A 24,316-nucleotide genomic window follows, 5' to 3' on the forward strand; every position below is an offset into this window, starting at 1 on the left:
ATGTCTTCTCAGCTAGAGGAGACCTGCCAGGGGTCAGGAGCGGCCTCCAGGCGAGCCTTGGGGCCCCCATCAGACCCTTCTACCTCGTACCCTTCAAGTGGCACAAAAGGTCTGGCCCAGCTGGGCTAGGAAATGAGAGTGTCAGAAAACTCAGACTGATCAACAGTGGGTCAGGGGTAGCCAAGGCTGACAGATCTTCCATTCTGAGACAGAAGTGATCTCTGGGACAGTCTTATCGAGTCTGTGGCCTTGCCCCTGAGAAAACCGAGGCCGGGAGAGAGTAGGATCTACTCAAAGTGAAGAAGAATTAGGATCTGAAGGCAAATCCCAGGCTCGGCTTTTCATCTGGCAAAGGTTTAAGTATAAACAGCTGTGACTCCGCAGGTGGAGGTGAAGGCTGGCCAGACCCACTTAGCTCCATAAGCACATGGGACTCATGGAAGGTTAGAGAGGGAGCAACAGGTCTGAAATAGGAAGCCAGGCCTCCTCCCGAGTATTGGACTCCAGGACGTTTACTAGGGTATAAGAGGAGGAGCTTCGGTTGAAGGAGCTGGCTGTATTTAGCCTGGGGCAGAATCCCTGACAGAAGGCTCTGGGGGATACAATCACTGCCTTATATGGAGAAAGGATTACCCTCATTCTGCTCGGGGCAGGGAGAACCAGAACAGCCATGGGAAAAGGTACATGTCAGGAAAACCTTTTCTGAATAAGGGGAGGGGGATCCTCAGAAGGGGTGTGGAATAGGAGCTAGAGGTCAGAAGTAAATTAGACATCTGGAGATGGATAGGATAAAAGGGAGAAAGAGTGAGGGAGAAATAGGGAAATACACAACTAGTAAATATGACTTTGAATGTGAATGGGATGAACTCACCCATAAAATGGAAACAGCTAACAGAATGGATCAAAAACCAGAATCTGACAATGTTTACAAGAAACACAATTTAAAAGGAGAAATACACACAGAGGAAAAATAAAGGACTGGACAGAATTTTTATGCTTCAGCCAATGAAAAGAAAAAAAAGGTATCAGGGGTACCAAGCATGATCTCAAAGTTAAAGCTAAAATAAAACTGAACTAAAAGAGAAAAACAAGGAAATTACATTATGATAACGGGTACTATAGATAATAAAATAATATCAATACTAAACTCATATGTACCAAATTATATAGCACAAATTTTTAAAGGAAAATTAATTATAGATGGAAAATATAGATGGAAATAGAAAAACTATTATAGTAGAGGATTTCAATCTTCCCCTCAAAAAATTAGATAAACTACACACACACACATAATAAAGACATGAAGGAGATTAATGGAATCTTAATTGATATGATAAATATCTGAAGAGAATTGAATTGGAATAGGAAAGAATATAGTTTTTTCTTAGTAATACATGGTATCTTTACAAAAAGTGACTACATATTAAGGCATAAAAACTTTATAATTAAATGTAGAGAAGCAGAAACATTAAATGCATTCACTTCAGATAAGGCAATAAAATTATATTTAATGAGGAATCATCGAAACAGATTAAAAATTAGGTGGAAACTAATCTGATCTTTTCTTATTACTATAGCTTTTTGTTGGCAAAACAGATGCATGGGTAATTTTTCAACATTGACCCTTGCAAAAACTTTTGTTCCAACTTTTCCCCTCTTTCCCTCCCCTGGATGACAGGCAGTCCCATACATGTTCAACATGTTCAAGTATATGTTAAATACAATATATGTATACATATTTATATAGTCTTGTTGCACAAGAAAAATCGGTAAATAATCTAATCTTAATGAATGGGTTAACAAACAAGTCATAGAAACAAGAAATAATTTTATTAAAGAGAAAGACAATAATGAGACTACAGGCCAAAACTTATGGTATGCAGCAAAAGTAGTAATCAGAGAAAATTGTGTTTTTCTAAATGCTTACATCTATAATACGGAGAAAGAACAGATCGATGAACTGGGTATGCAATTTTTTAAAATAAACTAGAAAAAGAACAAGTTTAAAAATCTCCAATTAAACACCAACTTAGAAAGTCTAAAAATTAAAAATAGAGATTAATAAAATTGAATGTAAAAATCCTGCTGAATTACTAAATATAATTGGGAGTTGGTTTTATGCGGTAAAACAGTCAAATAGATAGCCCCTTTATTAATATGTTTAAAAAGAAAGAAAACCAAATCACTTAGTATCAAAAGTGAAAAAGATGAATATACCACTAATGAAGATGAAATTTAGTATACATAATATAGTGTGTAATTTTATTATATAATTGTATATTGTAACTAACTATAATAGAAGCATTTATTAGGAGTTATTTTGCCCAATTATATGTCAATAAATCTAACAATTTAAGTGTAATAGAATAATTACAAAAATATGAATTGTCTAGATTAACAAGAAGAAACATAATGTCTAAATAAATCTATTTTAGAAAAAGAAATTAAACCATAAATGCGCTTCCTAAGAAAAAAGCTTGAGGAATTTACTAGTGAATTCGACCAAACATTTAAAATCAACTAATTCCAATGTTAGATAAATAATTTGGAATAATAGCAAAGAAGGAGTCCTGCTAAACTACTTTTATGAAACAAATATGGTGCTAAAGTAGGAAGAGCAAAAATAGAGAAAATTATAGTCCAATTTCACTAATGAATATAAATATAAAAGCCTAAATAAAACACTAGCTAGAAAACAATAATCATTTATCCCAGATTATACATTGTATAACATTGTACCAAGTGGGATTTATGTCAGAAATCCACAGATATTAACATAAGAGAAATCACTAATATAATTTATTACATCAATAACAACAGTAACAAAAATCACATAATTATATAACTAGATGCAGACAAGGCTTTTCACAAAATACAACACTCATTCCTATTAAAAAAAAACAAAACAATACTCCAACAAAGTGAAAGTATAGGTATAAATGTACTTTTCCTTAAAATGATAAGAAGTATCTACCTAAAACCATCAGCAAGCATTACTTGTAATGGGGATATACTAGAAGTCTTCCCAATAAGATCAATTATGAAACAAGTATGCCCATTATCAATAGCATTCAATATTGCATTAGAAATGCTAGTAATAACAATAAGAAAAGAAAGAGAAATTGAAGGAATCAGAATGAGGCAATGAGATAATAACACTATCTCTTTTTGCAGATGATATGATGATATATTTGGAAAATCCTAGAGACTCAACTAAAAAGTTAGTTTTAACTAGTAGCCGAATATAAAATAAACCCACATAAATCATCAGCATTTCTATATATCACCAACAAAACCTTGCAAGAAGAGCTACATCTTTTAAATAATTGTAGACCACATAAAATACCTGAGAGTGTACCTGCCATGACAATCCAGGAACTACACAACCATAATTATGAAACACTTTGTCTACCAATAAAGTCAAACTTAAATAATTGAAGAAATATTGTCCGTAGATGGACAGAGCTAATAACAACAACAATAATAATGACAATTCTACTTTAATCTACTTATTCAATGTCATTTCAATTAAATTACCAAAAACTATTTTGCTGATCAGGAACAAATGATAACACAATTCATTTGGAAGAACAAAAAATCAAGCACATCAAAGAGATCTATGTAAAATGCCTCGCCTGAGATCAGTTATAAAAGTATCATTTGTGTGGAGATTTGTCTGGCCTGCTACATACACATAGATGCATACATAATACCTGTTATATAATGTGTATTATATATGCACATATATACACACATATAAAGGAAGTTCATCAGTATTAGACCTTAAACTGTACAACGAACTAACTATAAATAGGAACGAGGAGGCAAGTTATTGGAACAGAGCAGACATCATTCACAGTAGTAAACGTGCTTGACATGTAAAGATTTATGGTCACTCTTTTGGTAAAAATTGTTGGGGAAATTGGAAGGCAGTCTGACAAAAATTGGTTATAGACCAATGTCTTACACCATTTAGCCAGATAAGGGCAAAATGGATACATGACCTAGACATAAAGAAAGCTGTCACAAGAAAACACAGAACCTGTCATCTATCTGACTTGTGGGTAGGTTATGAATTCATGACTAAATGAGAGAGAGCATTGTGAGATGTAAAATGGACAGTGTGGGTTACAGTAAATGAAAAGCTTTTGTACTAATGAAACTAATGTGGCCAAGATGAGAAGGAAAGCAAAACGGGGGAAATTTTCTATAGGCAGTTTTTCTGAGAAAGGTCTCGTGTTTGAAATACATTGAGGACTTAGTCAAATTTCCAACAATATGAGTTGTTCCCCATTGATAAATGGCCCAAGGATATGGCGGAGCTTTTGGATGGAGAAATCAAAGCTCTCCAGAACCACCTGAAAAATGCTCTAAATCGTCATTAGAGAAACGCCAACTAAAAGAGCTCCGAGGAGTCATCGCCCACCTACCAGATTGGCCAATGCGATAGAAGGGGAGAGTGATAACAGTGGACAGGATGTAACTTTTGCATCAGCGCCTTGGGGGGGGCCTGTCCTCTGCAGGTGATGATGGCCGAAGCCCCCCCTCTTCTCCCTCCCTCTTGCCTCCTCTGGGGTCCCAGGAGGCCCTTTGTTCCAGCCTTGCTATCCAGGAAGCTGTCCACCCTCCTTGCTACCCCCGGTGAGGCAGAGGCCCTTTGGGAGAGGCTGAGGAGGAGTGGGCTTCTCTCTGCTGGGGCTGGGGGCTGCCAAGGCCCAGCCCTTGGGGAGACAAGTGGGCTGCCACCCCTGCGGCCCATCCCAGAGCATCTTCCCCATCCCCTGACTCATCCTTGCTCCTGCGCCCTGCGTCAGGGTGACTCTTGCCCAGCCTTTCCATAGGGCTTTGGGGGCTTCAGGATGCTTTATTCTGGGTCCTCAGGCAACCCTGAGAGCTGGAGACTGCTGGGGGTTTTACTCCCATTTCGCAGATGAGAAAGGAAGACTGAGGGAGAGATGTGATTGGCCTGCCTGGGGTCACACAGCTCCTAGGGGTCAGCTCTGAGTCTGCCCCAGGACTCTCTGCCTTCCTACTTGCTGGAGCAGGGCCCTGGAGGCCGGAGTGGGTCCTGGGGGGTGGGGTGAGGATGTGGCCGGCCTCCTCATTGCTTTCCCAACACTTCCCTGCAGGTCTCACGTCCCTGAGGGCCTTTAACCTGGACATCAGCAGGACGTGGCTCACTCCTCCTCCCGGCCAGGGCCCCCAAGTGCGGGAGGTCCTGCTGCATCAGAACAAGGGCAAGAACCAGACCCGGTGAGTTGGAGAGACACAGGTCCCGACACTCCCACCCCCCACTGTGCCCTCGACACTCTGGCCCTCCCTTTGAGAAAGGGGGACCGGGACCGAGCCTTGGGGCACACTCACAAGGGCTGAAAGGGGGGTCCACAAAAGCCTGGAGAGCACAAAGTATCCAGGTGTGTGTGTGTGTGTGTGTGTGTGTGTGCATGTGCATGTATGTGGGGGGCTGCGTGTGCACGTGGGGAGGCTGTGTGTGCACGTGGGGGGCTGCGTGTGCATGTGAGGGGCTGTATCTGCATGTGGGGGGCTGCGTGTGCATGTGAGGGGCTGTATGCACACATGGGGGGCTGCGTGTGTATGCATTTTGGGGGGGGGAGTTGAAGGTACCAGAGGCTGTGAGGGCTAAGGGAGAGAGGACTGAGAAGAGGTCTGGGGCTCCACAGTCAGGACGCAGCCCTAGCTGTGCAGTGACAGAGATGGGTTCGAAGGCAGCTCCTGGGAGGGGAGGCAGAGCAGGAAACGCTTTTAAGTCCCTAATGGAGCCAAGGCAGAGGCCAGAAGCCCCCGGCCAGCCCAGACCTGACCAAGAATCTCCATACCTCCATTTGCAGACCAGGTGATGGGGACCTCACTACTGCCTGAGGCAGCCCCTGCCCACCTTTAGGGCAGCATTTCTGGTAGAAAAGCCTGATTGACTTCGGTCTACACTGCAGCTCCTCTTGGCCATTTTGTCCACGCCCGTGGCTCACGGCACTAAGTCTGAGCAGCTCTGTAAAGGAGCCCAGGCTGCTCTTGGGTCCCTTCCCTCAGCCTTGACTTCTCCGGCCCAAACACCCCCCGGGTGCTTCAAGACTTTACCATCCTTCTGGATGGAGAACTTCTGAAGGCTCCCAGGAATGAGGCCTTCAGAAATGAACCCGATATTGCTGACCAGGACTGGCGTCAGAAGGACCCTTGCCTCCTTTCCCTAGTCTCTTGTCTCTCTGTTTCTCTGTGTGTGTCTCTGTCTCTCTGTCTCTCAATTCAATTTAAGATCTTAATTAGATTTTTTTAAGCTGCCGATAGCCCCCAGGTCTTTTTTTTTTTTTTTGAAAAATTTCTCCATATCTAGGTCTCTCTTATTTTGAACTCATGAAGTCAATTTATTTTTTAAAATATTGTTGATATCTTCATTTCCAAATCCATCCCTGCCTCTTTTCCTCCCCAGCAGTCCACCTTTTGAAACAAAGGACAAAAAAAGAAAATCAGTTTGATCAAAGTAATCAAGGTGTTGACCAAGTGTGAGAATATTCCACACCCAAAATTACTCATTTCTACCAAAAAGGAGATAGGGCTTCTTTTTTTTTCTGCTTTGTGGTCAGGCTTACTCATTATAAATACACAACATTCAGTTTTTGTGCTTATTGGTCTTTTGTCCCAATTCCTTAATGTGTTCCTTTTCTCTTTGTTCCTTTTTTAAGTTCAATTTTAATTTTTGGTTCAAGATTTTCTCCCTCTCTATTTCTTCCCCCACTCATTGAGAAGGTAGGGATTACATTATACATAATACATATGAAGCCAGGCAAATGTATTTTTTCCACATTAGTCATATTTTTAAGTGAAAAATATATGCTTCATTTGCACTTTGAGTTCATCAGTTTTTCTCTCTGGACAGAATTGTCATTCTTATTATATTGGCTCAGTCTATCTATGAGCAATTATTATTCCTCCACTTATTTATATCTGCTTGTGTAAAAAGTGGTTTGTAATTGTGTTCTTATAGGTCCTGGATTTGTCTGGCAGGTAGACTCCAAAGTTTTTTATATTATCTGCAGTTATTTTAAATGTAATTATTTTTTATCTCTTCCTTTTGGGTTTTGTTAGTAATAGAAATGCTGATGATTTGTTTGCATTTACTCTATATTCTGTAACTTTGCTAAAGTTGTTCATTATTTCAAGTAGTTTTTTTTTGGTTGATTCTCTAAGAATACCATCATTTTATCTGCAAAGAGTGATAATTTTGTTTCCTCATTGCCTATTCCTCTTCCTTCAATTTCTTTTTCTTGTCTTATTGTTGTAGTTAGCGTTTTTAGTACAATAGTGATCTTACTGGAATCTACTTAACCCCAATTACAGATGATACTTGCATTTCTTTTTACTTGCATGCCTACCTCATTGATCTATCTTTTTTAAAATTTTGTTGATATTTAGGTTTAGAGATATGTAAAATTTCCCCTAACTTTTGCTTTGGCTGCATCCCACAACTCTCTATATGTTTTCTTATTCTCATCATTATTTTTAATGAAATTATTACTTCTATGAGTTTTTTTCTTTTACCTATTCTTTCTTTAGGATAAGATTATTTGATTTTCAATTCATTTTTCATCCATGATTCAAAGAGTTTTATTTGAATGCAATTTCCTTGCACTGTGGTTAGGGGAAAAAAATGCACTTAATTTGTTTGCTTTTGTTTGAGGGTTTTATGCCCTAATACATGGTCAGTTTGTGTGTGTGTGTTTGTGTGTGTGTGTGTGTGTGTGTGTGTGTGTGTGTGTAGCTGAGAAATAGGTACAATCTTTTTTATTTTTTATTTCCATTCAGCATTTTCTGGCAGGTTCTCATATCTCACATCTCATTTCTAAAATCCTGCTTGTCTCCTTAAGCTTTTTCTTATTTAATAGATTTATCTGGATCTGACACGAGTGAGTTGTATAGTTTTGCTATTATATATAGTATAGTTTTGCTATTCCTTCTGTAACTCCTTTACGGTTTTTTAAAGTTTTTCTTGTAAGAGTTTGGGCACTGTGCCACTTGATGCAGATATGTTCAGTATCGATGTTAATGTCTGGTACTAGGGCACCTCGTAACCAAACGGCTGGCTCTCTTTTGGTTTTGCTTTGTCCTAGATCCTGCTCGCCACCGGTGGTTTTTGCTTCAGCGGAAGCACACTGGACTCTGTGTCAGCTCCTTATTTTAACTGTGTGTGTCCTTCTATTGCAAATATTTCTTGTAAACATATCATCGCATTCAAATTTAAATTCCTTTCAGATGAAAAGAACAATTTTTCAACAAATATGTCTTCCCACTATCACTCCAACACTGATTAATTTGTGGCTGTTCTGTTGTTGTTCAGTGTCTGACTTTTCACGATCCCATTTGGTTTTTTTGGCAAAGATACTGGAGGGGGTGACTATTTCCTTCTTTAGCTCATTTCACAGATGAGGAACCTGAGGCAGATAGGATGAAGGGACTTGTCTGGGGTCCCACAGTAGGAACTGTCTGAGGCTGGATTTGAACAACTCCCGACTCCAGGGCCAGCCCTCCACCAGTGACAATTCCCATCTGCCTGCCCTCTCTGCCAGTCTGGGGTGTGAGGAGAAGCCTCGGGCCGTCTGGCTTTGGGTTTCTCCTATTAGAGGAGCCTTTTCTGGGGCCTCATTAAGAACCTCTTTGGGAACTAGAGGCCTATAGCTTGCAGATGATCATTGTTTTGAACCCAGTGCCGTGAGACCTCTTGAATACCGTTCAAGACCCCCTGACAGTGACTGTATGGTCTCTAACATCACTTTCTCTGGCTGCCTCAAGGCCCCATTTGATCCTGGAGGGGACAGGGAACCACTGGGGGGGCTTCTCCTTCCCACCCCGAGGTTCCCCAAAGCCACCTTTCTTCTCAGTTACATTTTCGTAGCAGAGAAGAGAAGAGGCAGGTCCCCCTGGCATCTGGCTGGCTTAGGGGAAGCAGGGAAGGAGCACCTCAGGGATCACCACCTACAGAGGGGATCGCCACCTGCAGAGAGGGACCCAGTGCTGGAGCACCTCGGGGATCACCACCTACAGAGGGGATCGCCACCTGCGGAGAGGGACCTGGGGCCGAAGCACCTCGGGGATCGCCACCTACAGAGGGGATCGCCACCTGCAGAGAGGGACCCAGTGCTGGAGCACCTCGGGGATCACCACCTACAGAGGGGATCGCCACCTGCGGGAGAGGGACCTGGGGCCGAAGCACCTCGGGGATCGCCACCTACAGAGGGGATCGCCACCTGCAGAGAGGGACCCAGTGCTGGAGCACCTCGGGGATCACCACCTACAGAGGGGATCGCCACCTACAGAGGGGATTGCCACCTGCAGGGAGGGACCAGAGGCCGGAGCACCTTGGGGATCACCACCTACAGAGTGGATCGCCACCTGCGGAGAGGGACCCGGGGCTGGACTGGGACCCACAGGGGCTAGCGCCAGCCGCAGCTCCTGATCCCAAGGTGCAGGGCAGTCAGAGCCTGGTGGACAAGGGGCCCGCTTGTGCCTCGGGAGGAATGGTCAAGGCAGCAGCCCGTGGGAATCGGAAGTGAGAGTTTCCCAGCCCAGTCTGGACGTCAGAGGAAGCTGCTGTTCCTCCTTTCTTGGATTCCCGGCCCTTCTGGGGGAAGTCAGAGAGAGGAGGAGGGAAGGCAGCGGGAGGCGCTGTTTCTGAGAGGAAACCTCAGGCCACAGAGAGACCCCCCCCCAATTCATTCCCGTTCCCGTCTTTGCTGGGCTAGGCCCAGACCCTCGAGCGCGCTGCTTCCCTTCCCGGCCTCAGTTTACCGCGCTGCAAAGGGGAGCCCCTGACGCCCAGCTCCGAGACGGGGCCTGCCTTGCTGTCGTCAGGAGACCTCAGGGCTGGGATCTTGGACCAAGACAATGTAAAGTAACCGCCTACACTTGGATCCAAACCCGAGGGCAGGAGATGGAGCTGGGGGCCCTGGGGGGTCTGCACTGGCCCAACTCACCTGCTCCCTGAGGCTACCGCCAGGGGCCGGGGCCTGCCCAGGACCAGGGAGAGTGCCTGGAGGACCCTGGACAGCTCCGAGCCTCCCGGGAAAGGTCTTCAGGTGACCCAAGAACCTGCGTTGTGGTGGGTGGGGCTGCCCAGCAGGGGGTGCGAGTGGGGTGCTTGGCCAGGAGGCAGCAGGGGAGGGAAGTTGGGGGTGACTGCAGAGGCAGCCCAGACCATGCTCCCCTCCACCCCCCGGGGGAGGCCTTTCCTGCAAGCAGGTTCTCCCCCTCTCCCCCCCCCCCCCACCCAGGAGCTCTCGAGTGATCCCCGTCCGGGGTCTGAGACGCAAGCCGGCCCAGGCCATTTCAGGCAGGGTTGGGAGGGACCTCAGGCCGGCCCTGCCTCCCGAGAGTCCTTCCCTCCCACTGGACAGAAGGCCTGAGCCTGCTCCCAGACACCCCCGCTCTTTCCTCCAGCCAGTCCCAGCATCTGCAGCGTCGACTGTGGGGGGTCCGGGCTCGGGCCCATCAGTGACCCAGAGAAAGGGAACTGGGACCACCTGAGGGTCTGCAGAGGGGGCAGCAGAGACGGGGTTCCGCTGGGGGGCGCCAAGGGGACAAGGCTGCCCCTCCATGTAGGTGTGTGTCCGTGTGTGTGCACACACACTCACACTCACAGACCCACATGCTCACACACACTCACACTCACTGACACACTCACACTCATACAATCACACTCACACACACTCACACTCACTGACACACAAACTCACTGACACACTCACACTCATACAATCACACTCACACACACTCAGACCCACATGCTCACACACACTCACAACCACACTCACTGACACATACATACACTCACTGACACATCCACACACTCACACACACACTGACACTCATTGACACACACTCGCTCACTGACACACACGGACACACACACACTGACACACTCACTCATTGACACACACACTCACTGACACACACACTGACACATACTCACACTCATTGACACACACTCACTGACACACACACTCATTGACACACACTCGCTCACTGACACACACTCATACAATCACACACACACACAGACCCACATGCTCACACACACTCTCACTCACACTCACTGACACACTCACACTCTCGCGTGTATCCGCCGTAAGCGCGGCACAGCTGAGGCACAGACTCGCCCTCCCTGCCTGGGACACCGGGCCCTGCGGGGTCTCCCCTCCGGGTCTCGGGCCGGGACATTTCTGCATCCTTCAGGCCTCCCCGCCCTGCGCCAGGAGACGCTCCCAACAAGGGACGATGCAGCCGCCAAATCTTTGCCTTGTACGAGGCGGCCCCGAGGGCAGCGGCAGAGACGGCTCTGACCCGGTGCTCCGGGCTCGGGCCGCTGGCCTTGGCGGCCTCTCACGGACGCTCCGAACGGGCCTTCTGGGCTGCGCCCCCCTCCCCGTGCCAGGGCAGTCAGAGGCCGCTGCCGCCGGGCGTGCCCCTTGGGGCCCCCGGACTCGGGGCGCCGGGAGCAGCCCCTGGCTCACAGCCGGCCCAGCCCCCCCCCTTGTCCCTCTACGTCGCAGGTTCTGGTCCCCTCTGACAGCCCCGCCCGTCTGGGGCGGCCCCGGGGCTCCTGGGGAAGGAGAGCAGCCGCTGCTGCCGAGGGGCACGGGCGGCCTCTGGCCTCCGTGGGGGTCGGCGGCCCGTTGTCATGGAGATGACCTGATTGTCGGCTCCCCGTCAGGGGGCGGACTCTGGGGCAGGTCCTTGGCAGCGGCTCCTTCCTGCTGACTCACCTTCCCCTCCTGCCCCCAGAACCCACAGGCCCCGGCCGCCAAGCCTCCCCTCCCCCAGGAACCCCAGCAGAAATCCCCACTGACTCACTGTGGGGGCGGGGGCGGGGTCAGCCTCACCTGCACAGAGCGGGGAGGGGTCCTCCCGGGCATCCTGGCCCGGCTCCTGCCCCCCCAGGGACGAGGGTCCCTTGCTGTGCACCCCCAGAGCTGCAGTCTGTACGATGGGGGGCTGGACTAGGATGGCCGCTCCGGGGGGTGCAGCAGGTTCTGGGCCCAGGCCGGGCCCCCAGCTCCCTGAGCCGTGCCCAGGGGGGGAGGGTGGTGGCAGCTGGGGGCACCGGGACAAACAGCTGGGGCCCCACCCCAGTCAGGCTGCCAGCTGTGGCCTCCCCCCCTCAGGCCGCCAGCTGTGCCCCCTTCCCCCCCCCCCCCTTGGTCCTGACGCCTCCTCCCCGCTCCGCTTTCTCTTGACAAGGCTCCTTGTTACCGGGCCCTGGATGGAGCAGGGAGCCAGCCACCTGCACAGCTGCGGGCTCAGCCAGGGGGACCAGATCCTCTGCCAGCCCCTCAGTGAGTAAGCTTAGGCCCTGGGGGGCCTCCTCTTAGACCCAATCGTGGACCTCCAGGGCTTAGAGCCGCCCCGCTCCGGCCCTGGGCCCCCTCCTGTCCCCCCTCCCGTCTCCTCCTGCCCCGGGCCCCTGACCACAGCCACGTGCTCCCATTCAGCCCTGGACAGTGGCTTTGGGAGAACCTGCCCCCCCTCCCCGAACCAAGGAGGGTTGGGGGGGATGGGAGGGCCCCGATGGGTGGGTTGAGGGTCCCTAACTTTATGGGTGATTTTGGGTGTGCCCCATTCCCCCCTTCTGGAAAATAAAGGCCTTGGTCCCTGATTCCAAGGGCCAGAAAGGGAGACCGAGGTCCTGAAGGCCCAGAGCTGGTCCTGGTCGGCCCGATGACACCGGTCTCCCCGCGGCTGAGGGCCAAGCCTCTCCCACCGGCCCCTCCTCTCCATGTCCCCCTCCCTCCCGTGTCTTAAACCATTCCAGAGCACGCGCCCGCTCCAGAGGGGCCCCACGCCCAGGTCTCTCTTGCTCAGGGCCCAGACGACACGGTGGTGGTGAGTGTGTGAGACGGGGCGTGGGGACCCGAGCCCACAGAATGGGGGTCACTACCCCCCCCCAGGGCAGGGGATCACCACTGCTCCTGCTCAGGGTCCCTGTCACCTCACACAGGGGGAGGGGGTCCCTATTACCCCGCTCAGGGGAGGGGGTCCCTGTCACCCCCGCTCAGGGGAGGGGGTCCCTGTCACCCTGCTCAGGGGAGGGGGTCCCTGTCACCCTGCTCAGGGGAGGGGGTCCCTGTCAGTCACCCTCACACACAGCAGCAGGTCACCACTGCCCCCTGCAGGGCACTGACGCCCGGTCTCCCCTGTACCTGGCCCATCTCTCGGCAGGTGTGTGCCCAGGTGAAGAGGCGAGGGCGCCCCCGGAGCCTGTTCCCGGAGCTGAATGGGGCCTGTGGCCTTCTGGGGCCAGACCTGGGCCTGCAGAGCAGCTTCAGCTTCCCAGCTGAGCCTCGGGAAGAGGGCCGGGGGGGCGGGGCCAGCCTTGGCACCTCCACCTTGTTTCCTGAAGAGAGCCCCCCAGGCCGAGCGGGGGGGGGCGGAGACCCTGCTCACCCCTTCCTGGCCCTGGAAGCCGCCACCAGAAGCCCTGACCAGGAGCGGCCCAACCCTCACCGCAACAAGCGGGCCCTGGAGGAGGATGAGGAGCCAGGTGAGGGGTGGGGCCGGGGGTGCTGAGAGTCCTGCCCCCCCCCGATTACCAGGAGAGGGGAGTCCGGGGGAGCGCAGGGCCCGGACGAGGCTGGCCGGGCAGCTCTCACCGGCCATAACACTCCAAGGACAATCCTGTAACAACAGAAATAGCAGCTGCCGTTGCCTGGAGTCTGACTCCTTGGGACCCTGTTTGGGGTTCTCTTGGCAAAGACACCGGAGGGTTGGCCATTTCCTTCTCCAGCTCGTTTAGCAGATGGAGAAACTGAGGCAGAAGGTCAAATGCCTGGCCTAGGGTCACCCAGCTAGGAAGGGTCTACAGCTGGATCTGAACTCGGGTCCTCCTAACTTCAGGACCAGCTCTTCGGAGAGTTCTAGCCCTTTTCAGAACCACCACCCTCCCAGTCTCTTCCCCTGTGGCTCCGCCCCTTCCCCCATAATCCTCGGGGCCTCTTTACTCCCTCCACATCCTCCCTGGGCTGGCTTTTTCGTCTGGCACAGGGTTAGGATGGTCCACTGGACAGAGCGCTGGGCCTGGGGTCCGAATCCTGCTTTGGACACTTCCTTTTTTTCTGAGGCTCAAACGAGATTGTCTTTCTAAAGTGTTTTGTAAATTACTGTGATCAGTGGGCGCCAGTAACTCCTGGGAAACCCGTGGGCACCATGGGCGCTAATAACACTTAGGAAACCCATGGGTGCCATGGGCACTAGTGACGCCTGGGAAACCTGTGGGCACCATGGGCACTAGTAACACTTAGGAAACCCATGGGCGCCATGGGTGCTAGTGACGCCTGGGAAACACGTGGGCACCATGGGCGCTAGTAATGCTTGGGTTATCCAGTCCTCCAGAGTGAAGGGAAGGTTGGTTCTCCATCATTGGCTGGGGTCTGGACTTGGCTGCATGACCCATCCCTGGGCCAAGGGGCCTCCAGGACCGGGGCCAGGTTGGCATGTTTATTCTGGGGCTTACTGTGAACTTTCCTCCCGGTGGTCAGCCAGATGCCCCCAGCCCTCTGACCATGCCTGGGCTGACTCAGCAGTCATGGGGCCATTGCTGCTCCCCCTGCCCCCGGCCATCACCGGCCCCCCCAGTCACACCACCTGAGCTTTATGTCTCCCTGTAGGGCTTCAGAGGGCCTGGGCCCGGAATTGGGTAGGGGGCAGCTGAGGTGTCTGGCAAGTGTCCTCCTCTGGCTGGGGTGGCCTCCCCAGGCTCCCGCCTGCCCCCTCAGGGTGTCCCCAGCCCCATCCGTGGGGCTCTGGGACTTGTTCCGAGGCTCTGGCCCATGTGCTCCTGTCTCTGAACGCCAGGCACAGAGATCGCCATTGTCTTGGACGGCTCCGGAAGCATAGACCCCCCCGACTTCCAAAAGGCCAAGGACTTCATCTACAACATGATGGAGACCTTCTACACCAAGTGCTTTAAGGTAGCCGATGCCCTGGGGCCCTGCCCTGGTGGGGGGGTTGCTCCGGCTGGAGCCACAGGCTCTCCCCCCCTCCCCCCGTGCCCAGAGCCCTCTGACTTGGAGCCCCCTGACTTGGAGCCCCACCCTGGGCCCGGGACAGGAGGGGCCAGGGAGCCCCGAGGGGAGGCTGCCCCGCCAGCGGGAGCACTGGGGGTTGGCCACAGGGGCCCGTGGGAGGAGCCCAGCCCTCGTCCCCTTCCTCCCTTTTGCAGTGCCGCTTTGCGCTGGTGCAGTTCGGGGCCGTGATTCAGACCGAGTTTGACCTGAACGACAGCAGAGACGCCCACGCCGCCCTCCAGAGGGTCAGGAACGTAAGCCAAGTGAAGGAAGTGACCAGGACCGCCTCGGCCATTCAGCACGTGCTGTGAGTGCACGGGCATCCCAGGGAAGGGGCCCCGGCCTGGCGGAGGGCCTTCGCCCCTTACAGAGGGGGAGTCCCCCGTGCCACCCCCTGGGTCCCCCGCTAACTCTCTCGGCCTCTGGGCCCTCGGCTCGGGGGCCGGCGCACCATGCTGCCGAACCACCCCCTCCCGCCTTCCTCCCCCAGGGACTCCATCTTCACCCCCAACCAGGGATCCCAAGAGAACGCTTCCAAGGTCATTGTGGTGCTGACGGACGGCGACATTTTCAACGACTCCCTGGACCTAAGCACGGTTATCCAGTCTCCTTCCATGGCGGGCATCGAGCGCTTCGCCATTGGGGTGAGTCTCTGGGTCGGGACCGAGCTAGGAGGAAACGGGCGGCCGCCGAGGGCTTCGCTGTCCACAGGAACCCCCAGGGTGCACCGGGGCAGCCGCCTCAGCTCCAGAAGCCACCCTGCCCCCTCAGCTGAAACCCCAGGTGCACGGGGCGGGCAGGGCCCCAGGGGCCTCCGTCCACACTCAGGAGGGGAGGGTCAGGCAGGCGCCCCCTCCGGAGGGGGGCCCTCAGCTAATGTGGGGGGGGGCAGATAAAGCAGTATCGCGGCCCACATCCCCCCCCCAGCCCAGGAAGCAGGTGAGACCCACAACAGGAAACTGAGGCAGGGTGAGGGTCCCCTGCAGAGAGCAGGGGCACATGGGGGGGCCTCCCCTCCTCTGTGATTTCCTGGGGATACAGACCTTCCCGGCGCTGCTGGGGCAGAGGGACACGGTTTTGTGGTTGCAGATGGCTCTCCAGAATGGTGGGATCAGTTCACAACTCCACCAACCATGTATCAGTGTCCCAGCTTTCCCACATCCCCTCCAACATTCATCTTCTCTCTCTGTCTCTCTCTCTCTCTGTGTGTGTCTCTGTCTCTCTGTCTCTGTCTCTGTCTCTCTCTGTCTCTGTCTCTCTCTCTCTCTCTCTCTCTGTCTCTCTGTCTCTCTCTCCATCTCTGTCTCTGACACACACTCCCCAGGCAGGGAGGAAGCACATGGCACAGTGCCTGGCAGACTGTAGGCATTTAATAAATGCTTGTTCCCTTCCCCCTCCCCACCTTTGGCCACAGGTGGGAGATGCCTTCAACAAAACTAAGGCAAACCAGGAGCTGCACCTGATCGCCTCGGACCCTGACGAGACCCACGTCTTCAAGGTGACGGACTACTCGGCTCTGGATGGGCTGCTGGGCAGCCTTGAGCAAAGGATCATCAGTGTAGAAGGTAGCGTGTGCAGCCTGGGCCCCGGGTACCCTGGCTGACCCCCTTTCCCTTCCTCCTCCTCCTCCTCCTCCTCCTCCCCCTCCTGCTCCTCTCCCTCCTCCCACCCCTGCTCCTCTCCCCTCTGCTGCTCTGGCCATCAGGCAGGAACTTCAGAGCCCTTGGGCAAGGGCTGAGAGGAGGGAAGAAACTCCCCGGCCGCTGGGCAGCCTCAAGCCCGATTGCGCTTGGGTTTTCTCTGGTCCCCGCGTGGTTGCCCCGTGTGCCCCGTGGGCGCTTCCCCAGGCTGGACTCCGATGCGCCCAGGGGCGCGCTCTGCCCCTCTTGCAGGAGGACCCCTCTCCCTGCCCCTCCCCGCAACTCGTTCCACTCCAAGGCTTGGGGGCAGCCAGGCTCGCCTCAGCGGTGGAAATGAGCCCAGAGGGATCCGGGCGGCGGCCGCCTCCCTGAGGGGCACAGAGCGGCCCTGACCTCCCCCCCCCCCCCCCCCCCCCCCCCCCCCCCCGCCTCCCGCCTCCAGGCGCTGTGGGAGAAGCCTTACAGTTCGAGCTGGCCCAGGTCGGTTTCAGCGCCCACGTCCTGGGCAAGGTAAGGATGAGCCCACTCCGGACCTGCCCACCGGCCCGCCCAGCCAGGCAGCCACCGGCCCCACTGCCCACCCGCCCAGCCCTCCGTCTGTCCGTCATCCGTCTGCCCACCAGCCCACGCATGGATCCTTCCCTCCCTCGTTGCTCGAGTTCACAAGCTCCCACTGAGGGCCGCTGCCTTGCTGGGTGATGAGTGAGAAGAGAAGCCCCACGACCCGACCCTGCCCCCATCTCAAGGCTGTCCCCTGGGCTCGGCCCTGAGCCATTTCCCATCTGGAGGGGGTTTAAGTGCCCGCCCACCTTCTTCCCCTCCATTCTCTGGCACCTTCATTATAACAACCCCCCTGGGAGGGCCCGGCATTCTCTTAGGTGAACAACAATGAAGACCCAGCTTATCCCATTCTAGCCTGCCCCATCCCCCCTTCCCCCCCCCCGCGGCCCCTCCCTCAGCAGTTGCTCTCCCCTCCTCGGCCAGCAGCAGGTCCTGCTGGGAGCTGTGGGGGCCTTTGACTGGGCCGGGGGGGCCATGCTGTACAACACGGAGAGCCACCAGTTTCGCTTCCTCAATGAGTCTTTGGCGAGCCACACTGCCCAGTACAGCTACCTGGGTGAGGGGCGAGACTGGGGGACTCGGGCAGGGAAGGAGGGAAACTACTCCTACATGCATGGGCCCCATCCCCCACCCCAAGGACCCAGTACCGTCCCAGGGGTCCCTTGGGGTCAGAAGCCCTAACAATGTGCCCAGGAACCCAACAGAGCAGGGAGGGGGCCAACCGGTCAGGTGTGAGGCTGGGCAGCTTGGGGGGGAGGGGGCTTCTGCATAGCCACCCTGGGCCTGCTCCCTCTGAGCCTGGCCGGCCCAAATAGAGCCGCGGGGTCGGGGGGGGCCTTCCTGTGGGATGTGGGGGCAGGCAAGTGACCTGGGCCAGGGAGGGAAGCCTGGGGGTGACCTGGGCCAGGGAGGGAAGCCCCCAGGGGTGACCTGAGCCAGGGAGGGAAGCCCGGGGGTAACCTGGGCCAGGGAGGGAAGCCCGGGGGTGACCTGGGCCAGGGAGGGAAGCCCCCAGGGGTGACCTGAGCCAGGGAGGGAAGCCCAGGGGTGACCTGGGCCAGGGAGGGAAGCCCGGGGGTGACCTGGGCCAGGGAGGGAAGCCCCCAGGGGTGACCTGGGCCAGGGAGGGAAGCCGGGGGGTGACCTGGGCAAGGCTGCTCCCCATCTGCAGGATGAAGAGATCCAAGGAGCAGTCTCTGAGGGGGGGGGGCCCTGCTGGGAGTCTCTGGGGCCTCCTTTCTTCCCCCAGCCCAGGAAGCCTGAGGGAGGGGGGGAGTGGAGAGGGAGTCGGGTTGCTTGGACGGGGCTCAGCCCCCTCCCCCCCAAAGAGCTCCGGGACTCCGGCTCCGTCTGCCCAGGTCCGGGGGCTCCTTCCCGGCTCCCCGTGTGACTCCCCCACAGGCTACTCAGTGGCGGCGGTGAAGAGCAGCCGCGGCACCTGGTACCTCGCGGGCGCCCCCCGGCACGGCCACAAAGGCAGGGTGCTCTGGTTCCGGCCGGAGGATCCAGCCCGAGGCTTCCTCCCCGTCCTGGAGGGAGAGCAGGTACCGGCCCACGGAGGGGGAGGAGTCCGGGAGTCCCCCGGGAGCCTCTCCGGAGCCTGAGGCCGGGGGCGTCCCAAGGAGCCCGGGCGCGGCTCCCCGCAGGTCGGGGGCGCTGGGAGAGCGGCTGCCCTGGCCGCGGGGCCCCTCGGAGCCGGGGAGGCCCAGGCAGGAGCGGGCGGGGAGGGGGGGGAGCTGCGGGCGGGGCCCTGCCGGGTCCGCCAGCCCGGGCCGCGAGCTTCTCTCTGCCTTCCAGATGGGCTCCTACTTCGGCTCGGAGCTCTGCGCGCTGGACGTGAACGCGGACGGACTCACGGACCACCTGCTTGTGGGGGCCCCCTTTTATCACGTCCTCGGGGAAGAGGGCAAGGTGTACGTGTACCGCGTGCACGCGCAGGTAAGGGCAAAGCGGAGGCGGCCCCGCCCCTGCGAGCGCGGCGTGCCCCCCCCCCCGGGGCGCCCCCGGCCCCCGCCTCAGCCCTGCCCTCCCTCCCGTTTGCAGGGCTTTACCCCCAGCGCCACCCTGAGCGGCAGGCCCCAGTTTGCCTTTGCGAGGTTCGGGTTCGCAATAGCCGCCGTAGGAGACCTGGACCGGGACGGGCTGGGCGACGTGGCCATCGGGGCGCCCCTGGAGGGCTTCCCCGCAGAGGGCCCCGCCAGCTTCGGCAGCATCTACATCTACAACGGGCTCCCCCAGGGCATCGCCAGCAGCCCCTCTCAGGTGGCCGGCAGGGGGGCCCCGGGCAGCTGGGGGGGGAGACCCAGGGGGCACCTGCCAGCTTCCAGGGAGGGGGGTGCAGGCCCCCATGCACTGAACACAGCTGTACAGACAGCGCCCGGGTGTGCAAATACACACGCACAAAACACGGGGACACACAAACAGTGCAAACCCGCCCACAACACACCGGGCGCGCTGCGGGCGCAGATGTGGGACCGTGTGTGCAAACGTGTGTGCACAGGCACGGGCGCAGATACACAAGCACAAACCCGCGCCCACGGGCACACCCAGACGCGTCGCACTCGCGTACACACCAGCAGGCAGCGCGCATGATCTGCACCTCCCCCAGCACCACCTGTGTGGGGGACCCCACGGGGACAAGCACCCAGTAAGCGCACACACGTATGCACCAGAGCCGCGCGCCCACCTGGGCAGGAGCGGGATTCCCCGGCACTGGACCCACGCTGCACATGCACAGACCCACCCACAGCCTCACGCTAGGGTCTGGGAGCGGGTCTCTGGAGCTGCAGGAAGCACCGACTATGTGCCAGCCAGGCACTGGGCTAAGTGCTTTACAGACACGGCTTCTTGTAGGGACAAGAGCCTTGGGAGGGAGGTGCTATTATCACCCCCATGTCACAGATGAGGAAACTGAGGCCAGCAGAGGAGCAGGCTTGCCCAGGGAGGCTGCCTCGTGGTCCTTCAGCCGGCTTGGGAGGGGGAGGGCCCAGGAGTGCCCGGGGCCCTGGGGGGGCAGGGCCCGGCCAAAGGCTGAGCGCACCACCTTCCCTCGGCAGTGGGTGCGAGCGGCCGGCCTGGCCCCGGGCCTGCGGTATTTCGGGGTCTCCATCTCTGGCGGCGGCGACCTCTCGGGAGACGGCTTGGTCGATGTCTCCGTCGGCTCTCTGGGCCGGGCGGCCGTGTTGCGGTAGGAGCGCCCCCATCTGAGGGGCATCCCTGCCAAGGGCGGGGACTGGGGGCAGAGGGGGGACGGGGGCTGGGGACAGAGGGGGGGTCCCTGGGGCCACAAAGCCTGAATCCCGCCAGTCCCTCCCTTCCCCATCTCAGGCCTGGCCTCCCTCCCTTGTCTCCCCAGCTCCAGAGCCGTGGTCAGGCTGCGAGCCTCCATGACCTTTGCCCCCAGCATGATGAGGCCCGGGGACCCCCAGAACATCAACTCCACCCTGTGCTTTAAAGTGACCCCAGAGAGGCCTGGAAAAGGTGCCCCAGAGTGGGGGGAGCTGGGGGGGTATGGATGTGTGCGCCTGTGACTGTGCAAGGGGGTGTGCCCAAGAGCAGGGACCCACCCTGAGGAGGAAGGCGCTACCCGCTCAGCCGGGGCCTCCGGGCCCCCCCCATCAGTGCCTGCGCTCTGGGTCTCCGCTCCTCCTCTCTCCAACCTTCCTGAGGTGACCCCTCTTTCCCGGGCTCCCGGGCACTCCTTATGTCAAGCACAGGAAGTCCTTCCTGTGGGCCAGAAGCTGCCGGCACCTGCCCTGGAGGAGCTGCCCTCTGCTGGGGCGCCACTCCCCGCAGGCTGGAGGGTCTGCGGGAGGTCTGGGAGCAGCAGGTCGGAGGGCAGCTGGGAGGGAAATGAGGCGAGCTGGCCCGGGCCTCCTCCTTCCCGAGGGGCTTCTGTGAGGGGCCACGTGCAGAGACCACCAGGCTGGGGGATGGAGCTGGGGGAAGAGGTGTCTGGGCTATGGGAAAGAGCCTGAGGGAATGAGGGCTATCAGTCATTTATACCCTAGTGTGAATGAGCTCACTAGATCCCTTCTTGAAAAAAGATTTCCTTACAGTGGATGAGAGAAAAGAAATCTGGTCCTGTGTGACTGAATAGAGAAGACAGGAAAGGGAAACTGAGGATAAAAGAGTTTAGAAATTGAGGATCACAGATCTATGGGAGGAAGAGAGGGAGGGAAGGAGAGAGAAACGAAGGAGGGGAGAAGGAAAGGAGCAAAGGAGGGAGGGAAGGAAGAAAGGAAGGAGAGAAAGAGGGAGAGAGGAAGGAAGGAGAGCGGGAGAAAGGAAGGAAGGAAGGAAGGAAGGAAGGAAGGAAGGAAGGAAGGAAGGAAGGGGGAGGGAGGAGGGAAGGAAGGAAGGAAAGAAGGGAGGGAGGGGAGGAAGGAGGGAAGGAAGGAAGGAAGGAAGAGAGGGAGGGAGGAGGGAAGGGGAAGGAAGGAAAGAAGGGGGGAGGGGGAAGGAGGGGCAAGGAAGGGGAAAGAGGGAGGGGAGGGAGGAAGGAAGGGGGAGGGAGGAAGGGAAAGGGAAGGGGAGGGAGGGAGAAGGGGGGAAGGAAGGAAGGGAAGGGAGGGAGGAAGGAGGGAAAGGAGGAAGGAAGGGAGGGAAGGGAGGGAGGGAGGGAGGAAGGAAGGAAGGAAGGGAGGGAGGGGAGGAAGGAGGGAAGCAAGGAAGGAAAGGGAGAGGGAGGGAAGGAAGGAAGGAAGGAAGGAAGGAAGGAAGGAAGGAAGGAAGGAAGGAAGGAAGGGAAGGAAGGAAGGAAGGAAGGAAGGAAGGGAGAGAGGGAGGGAGGGAGGGAAGGGTCTATTAAGCTGCTGCTTGTGTGTCAGGTGCTGGGCTAAGCATTTTTTAATGATCTCATCAGATTCTCACAACTACTCTGGGGAGGAGATGCCATTATGATTCCCATTTGACAGATGGGAACACTGAGGCAGGTGAAGGACTGGCCCAGCTTCCCTGACTCCTTCATTTGGACAGGGCTGGCCCTGCTGGGATCTGCTGTGACGCACCTGGTCAGAGGGAGGGGTTCAGGGCTGCCGCAGGCCCCCTTCCTCCCTCCCGGGCGGACCCCTGCCAAGGCTTCCTGGGGTGGTCATCGCTGCCCTGGAGGGCCGGGTGAGCGGGTGCAAAGGGGGGGATCCCCCAGGAGGGGGCAGGAAGGCCCTTGAGGGCCAGCTGGGCCCCGACAGGACACACCTTTCCTGCTCCAGGGGCCGAGGAGCTGTCTCTGAACGTGACCGTGGAGCTGGACGTGAGCAAGCGGTGGAAGCGAGTTCTGTTCCAAGATCGGAGCCCCAGGAGCCAGCGGGACTGGCTCGTCCCCGGCTGCAGCAGATTCCTGCTCCTCCCGATGGAGGGAGAGGTGGGGTCAGGGCCGCAATGCTGGGCGGCCGAGCCGGTGCCCCCTCCCCCGCCTCCCTCCCCCCCACGCTCCACGGTCCTGGCTGGCCAGGCTCATGATGTAACCTGGGGGTGCTGAGGACCCGGGGGGAGGGGCGGACCTGCTGCCCCCCCTCCTAGTCCTTCTGTTATTCAAGCACAAGGAGGGGGAGGGGAAAAGTGCCAGCTCCTGCCCCCCCCCGACCCTAGGCGGCTCCCCCCTCTCTGCCCCGCGCTAGAGGAGACAGGGAGCCGAGGAAGCCACAGCGCGCCCTCATGGAGCTTACTCTGAATCCCGGGGGTGGGGGGGCGGGGGGAGTCCTTCCCAGCCAGGGGAATCCGAGAAGGCTTCCTGGCGGAGGCGGGGAAGGGGGAGGGGGAGGGGGCGCCTCCGGCGCGCTTCTCTTGCATCCCCCACGGGGGCGGGGAAGGCGGCAGCTGGCGGGGGACCCGGTGCCCCCGTCCCCACCGACGGCCCCCCCCCCCGGTTCCGTGACAGGTCTGTGACCACGACTGCTTCTCCAACATCACGGTCAAGGTCAGCTACCACTTAAATCCCCTCGGGGGCCGGGGGGCCTCCCCCCGGCCGGTCCTGGATGAGCTCAGCGAGCCCACGGCCCACTTCCAGGTAACCGCGCGGCCCCGGCCCGAGGCGCCGCCGAGCTCCGCCCGGGCCCTTCCTCCAAGGCGCCGGCAGCCGGGCCCCCGGCTCTCTGGGGCCAATAAAGGGGGCGGGGCAGGGGCGTGAGGAAGGAAGCGGCCAATGGGAGAAGGGGGTCCGCAGGCGGCGGCCCCGGGTTTGATTGAAGCTCTCTCCCACGTCCAAAACGCCAGCGGCGACTCCCTTCCCAGGGAGTTCGGATGGCGCGCGGGGGGAGGAGGGGGGTGCGTGGGTGTATGTGCACGCGCGGGGGCGGGGGCTCTAAACCCCAAGTCCGAGCCTGCGGGCCCCCGGGATTTCTGGCGCCTCCTCCCCCTAATAATGCCCGAGAGGGCGAGCTCATCTCCCCCGGCGGGCGGGGCAAGCCTTATTATCGCCACCGGGCCGGGCGGGGAGGGCGACGTGCCCAGGTCTCCCTGCTAGGGCGCGCTGGAGGCTGCCCTGGACCCGGGGCCCGCGGACTCCAGGCCCAGGCTCTGAGCCCTGCGGGGTCTCTGTTCACTCCCGTCCCCCCGGGAGCCCGCTCAGACGCAGAGGCCAGCCCCGCTTCTCTTAAGACAGCAAAGCCAGGAGGGACCCTCGAGGTCACCTAGACCAATGATCCCCTTCCACGCACCCATTTTACAGATGAGTAAATCCCAAATTCAGATGGTCCTTCTCACCCGCGCAAGGTTTGCGAAGACAATTTCTGCTCGGTCCCCACGAGTCACTTCGAGCCTCTTCTGGAGGACCCCGACCCCCCCCCCCCCCCCCCCCCCCCCCCCCCCCCCCATCCTAACTGCATGTCTCTGAATCCGCCTTCAGCTGCCCTTCGAGAAGGACTGCAAGAACCAGTCGGCCTGTGTGGCAGAACTAAAGCTGACGGCGCGCCTGTCCCCGTAAGTGGCACCGGCGGAAGCGGGGGAGGCAGCTGCCCGAGGCGGGGTCCCCGGCGGACGCTTTCTAAACGCCCAGAGGGGTGCTCACGGGCCCTTTGCTCGAGCCCCTCCAGGGACAGAGAGCTCCCC

At 56.6% G+C, this 24,316-nt stretch overlaps 1 protein-coding gene across 1 annotated transcript in view; it reads left to right on the forward strand.

Annotated features, from left to right (window-relative positions):
* ITGAE (integrin subunit alpha E) overlaps positions 1-24,316 on the forward strand; it is a 34,902-nt gene continuing 10,586 nt past the window's right edge. Inside the window, 19 exon segments of the mRNA XM_031957310.1 lie at positions 1-109; positions 5,130-5,253; positions 12,247-12,341; positions 12,818-12,888; positions 13,090-13,546; positions 14,857-14,972; positions 15,224-15,375; positions 15,559-15,712; positions 16,483-16,633; positions 17,151-17,218; positions 17,693-17,825; positions 18,671-18,813; positions 19,067-19,213; positions 19,313-19,531; positions 20,326-20,456; positions 20,625-20,749; positions 22,480-22,631; positions 23,148-23,276; positions 24,114-24,187. Of these exon segments, the coding sequence (XP_031813170.1) occupies positions 1-109; positions 5,130-5,253; positions 12,247-12,341; positions 12,818-12,888; positions 13,090-13,546; positions 14,857-14,972; positions 15,224-15,375; positions 15,559-15,712; positions 16,483-16,633; positions 17,151-17,218; positions 17,693-17,825; positions 18,671-18,813; positions 19,067-19,213; positions 19,313-19,531; positions 20,326-20,456; positions 20,625-20,749; positions 22,480-22,631; positions 23,148-23,276; positions 24,114-24,187 (2,750 nt within the window).

The sequence above is a fragment of the Sarcophilus harrisii genome, chromosome 3, assembly GCF_902635505.1.
Source record: "Sarcophilus harrisii chromosome 3, mSarHar1.11, whole genome shotgun sequence".
Taxonomy (NCBI): Eukaryota; Metazoa; Chordata; class Mammalia; order Dasyuromorphia; family Dasyuridae; genus Sarcophilus; species Sarcophilus harrisii.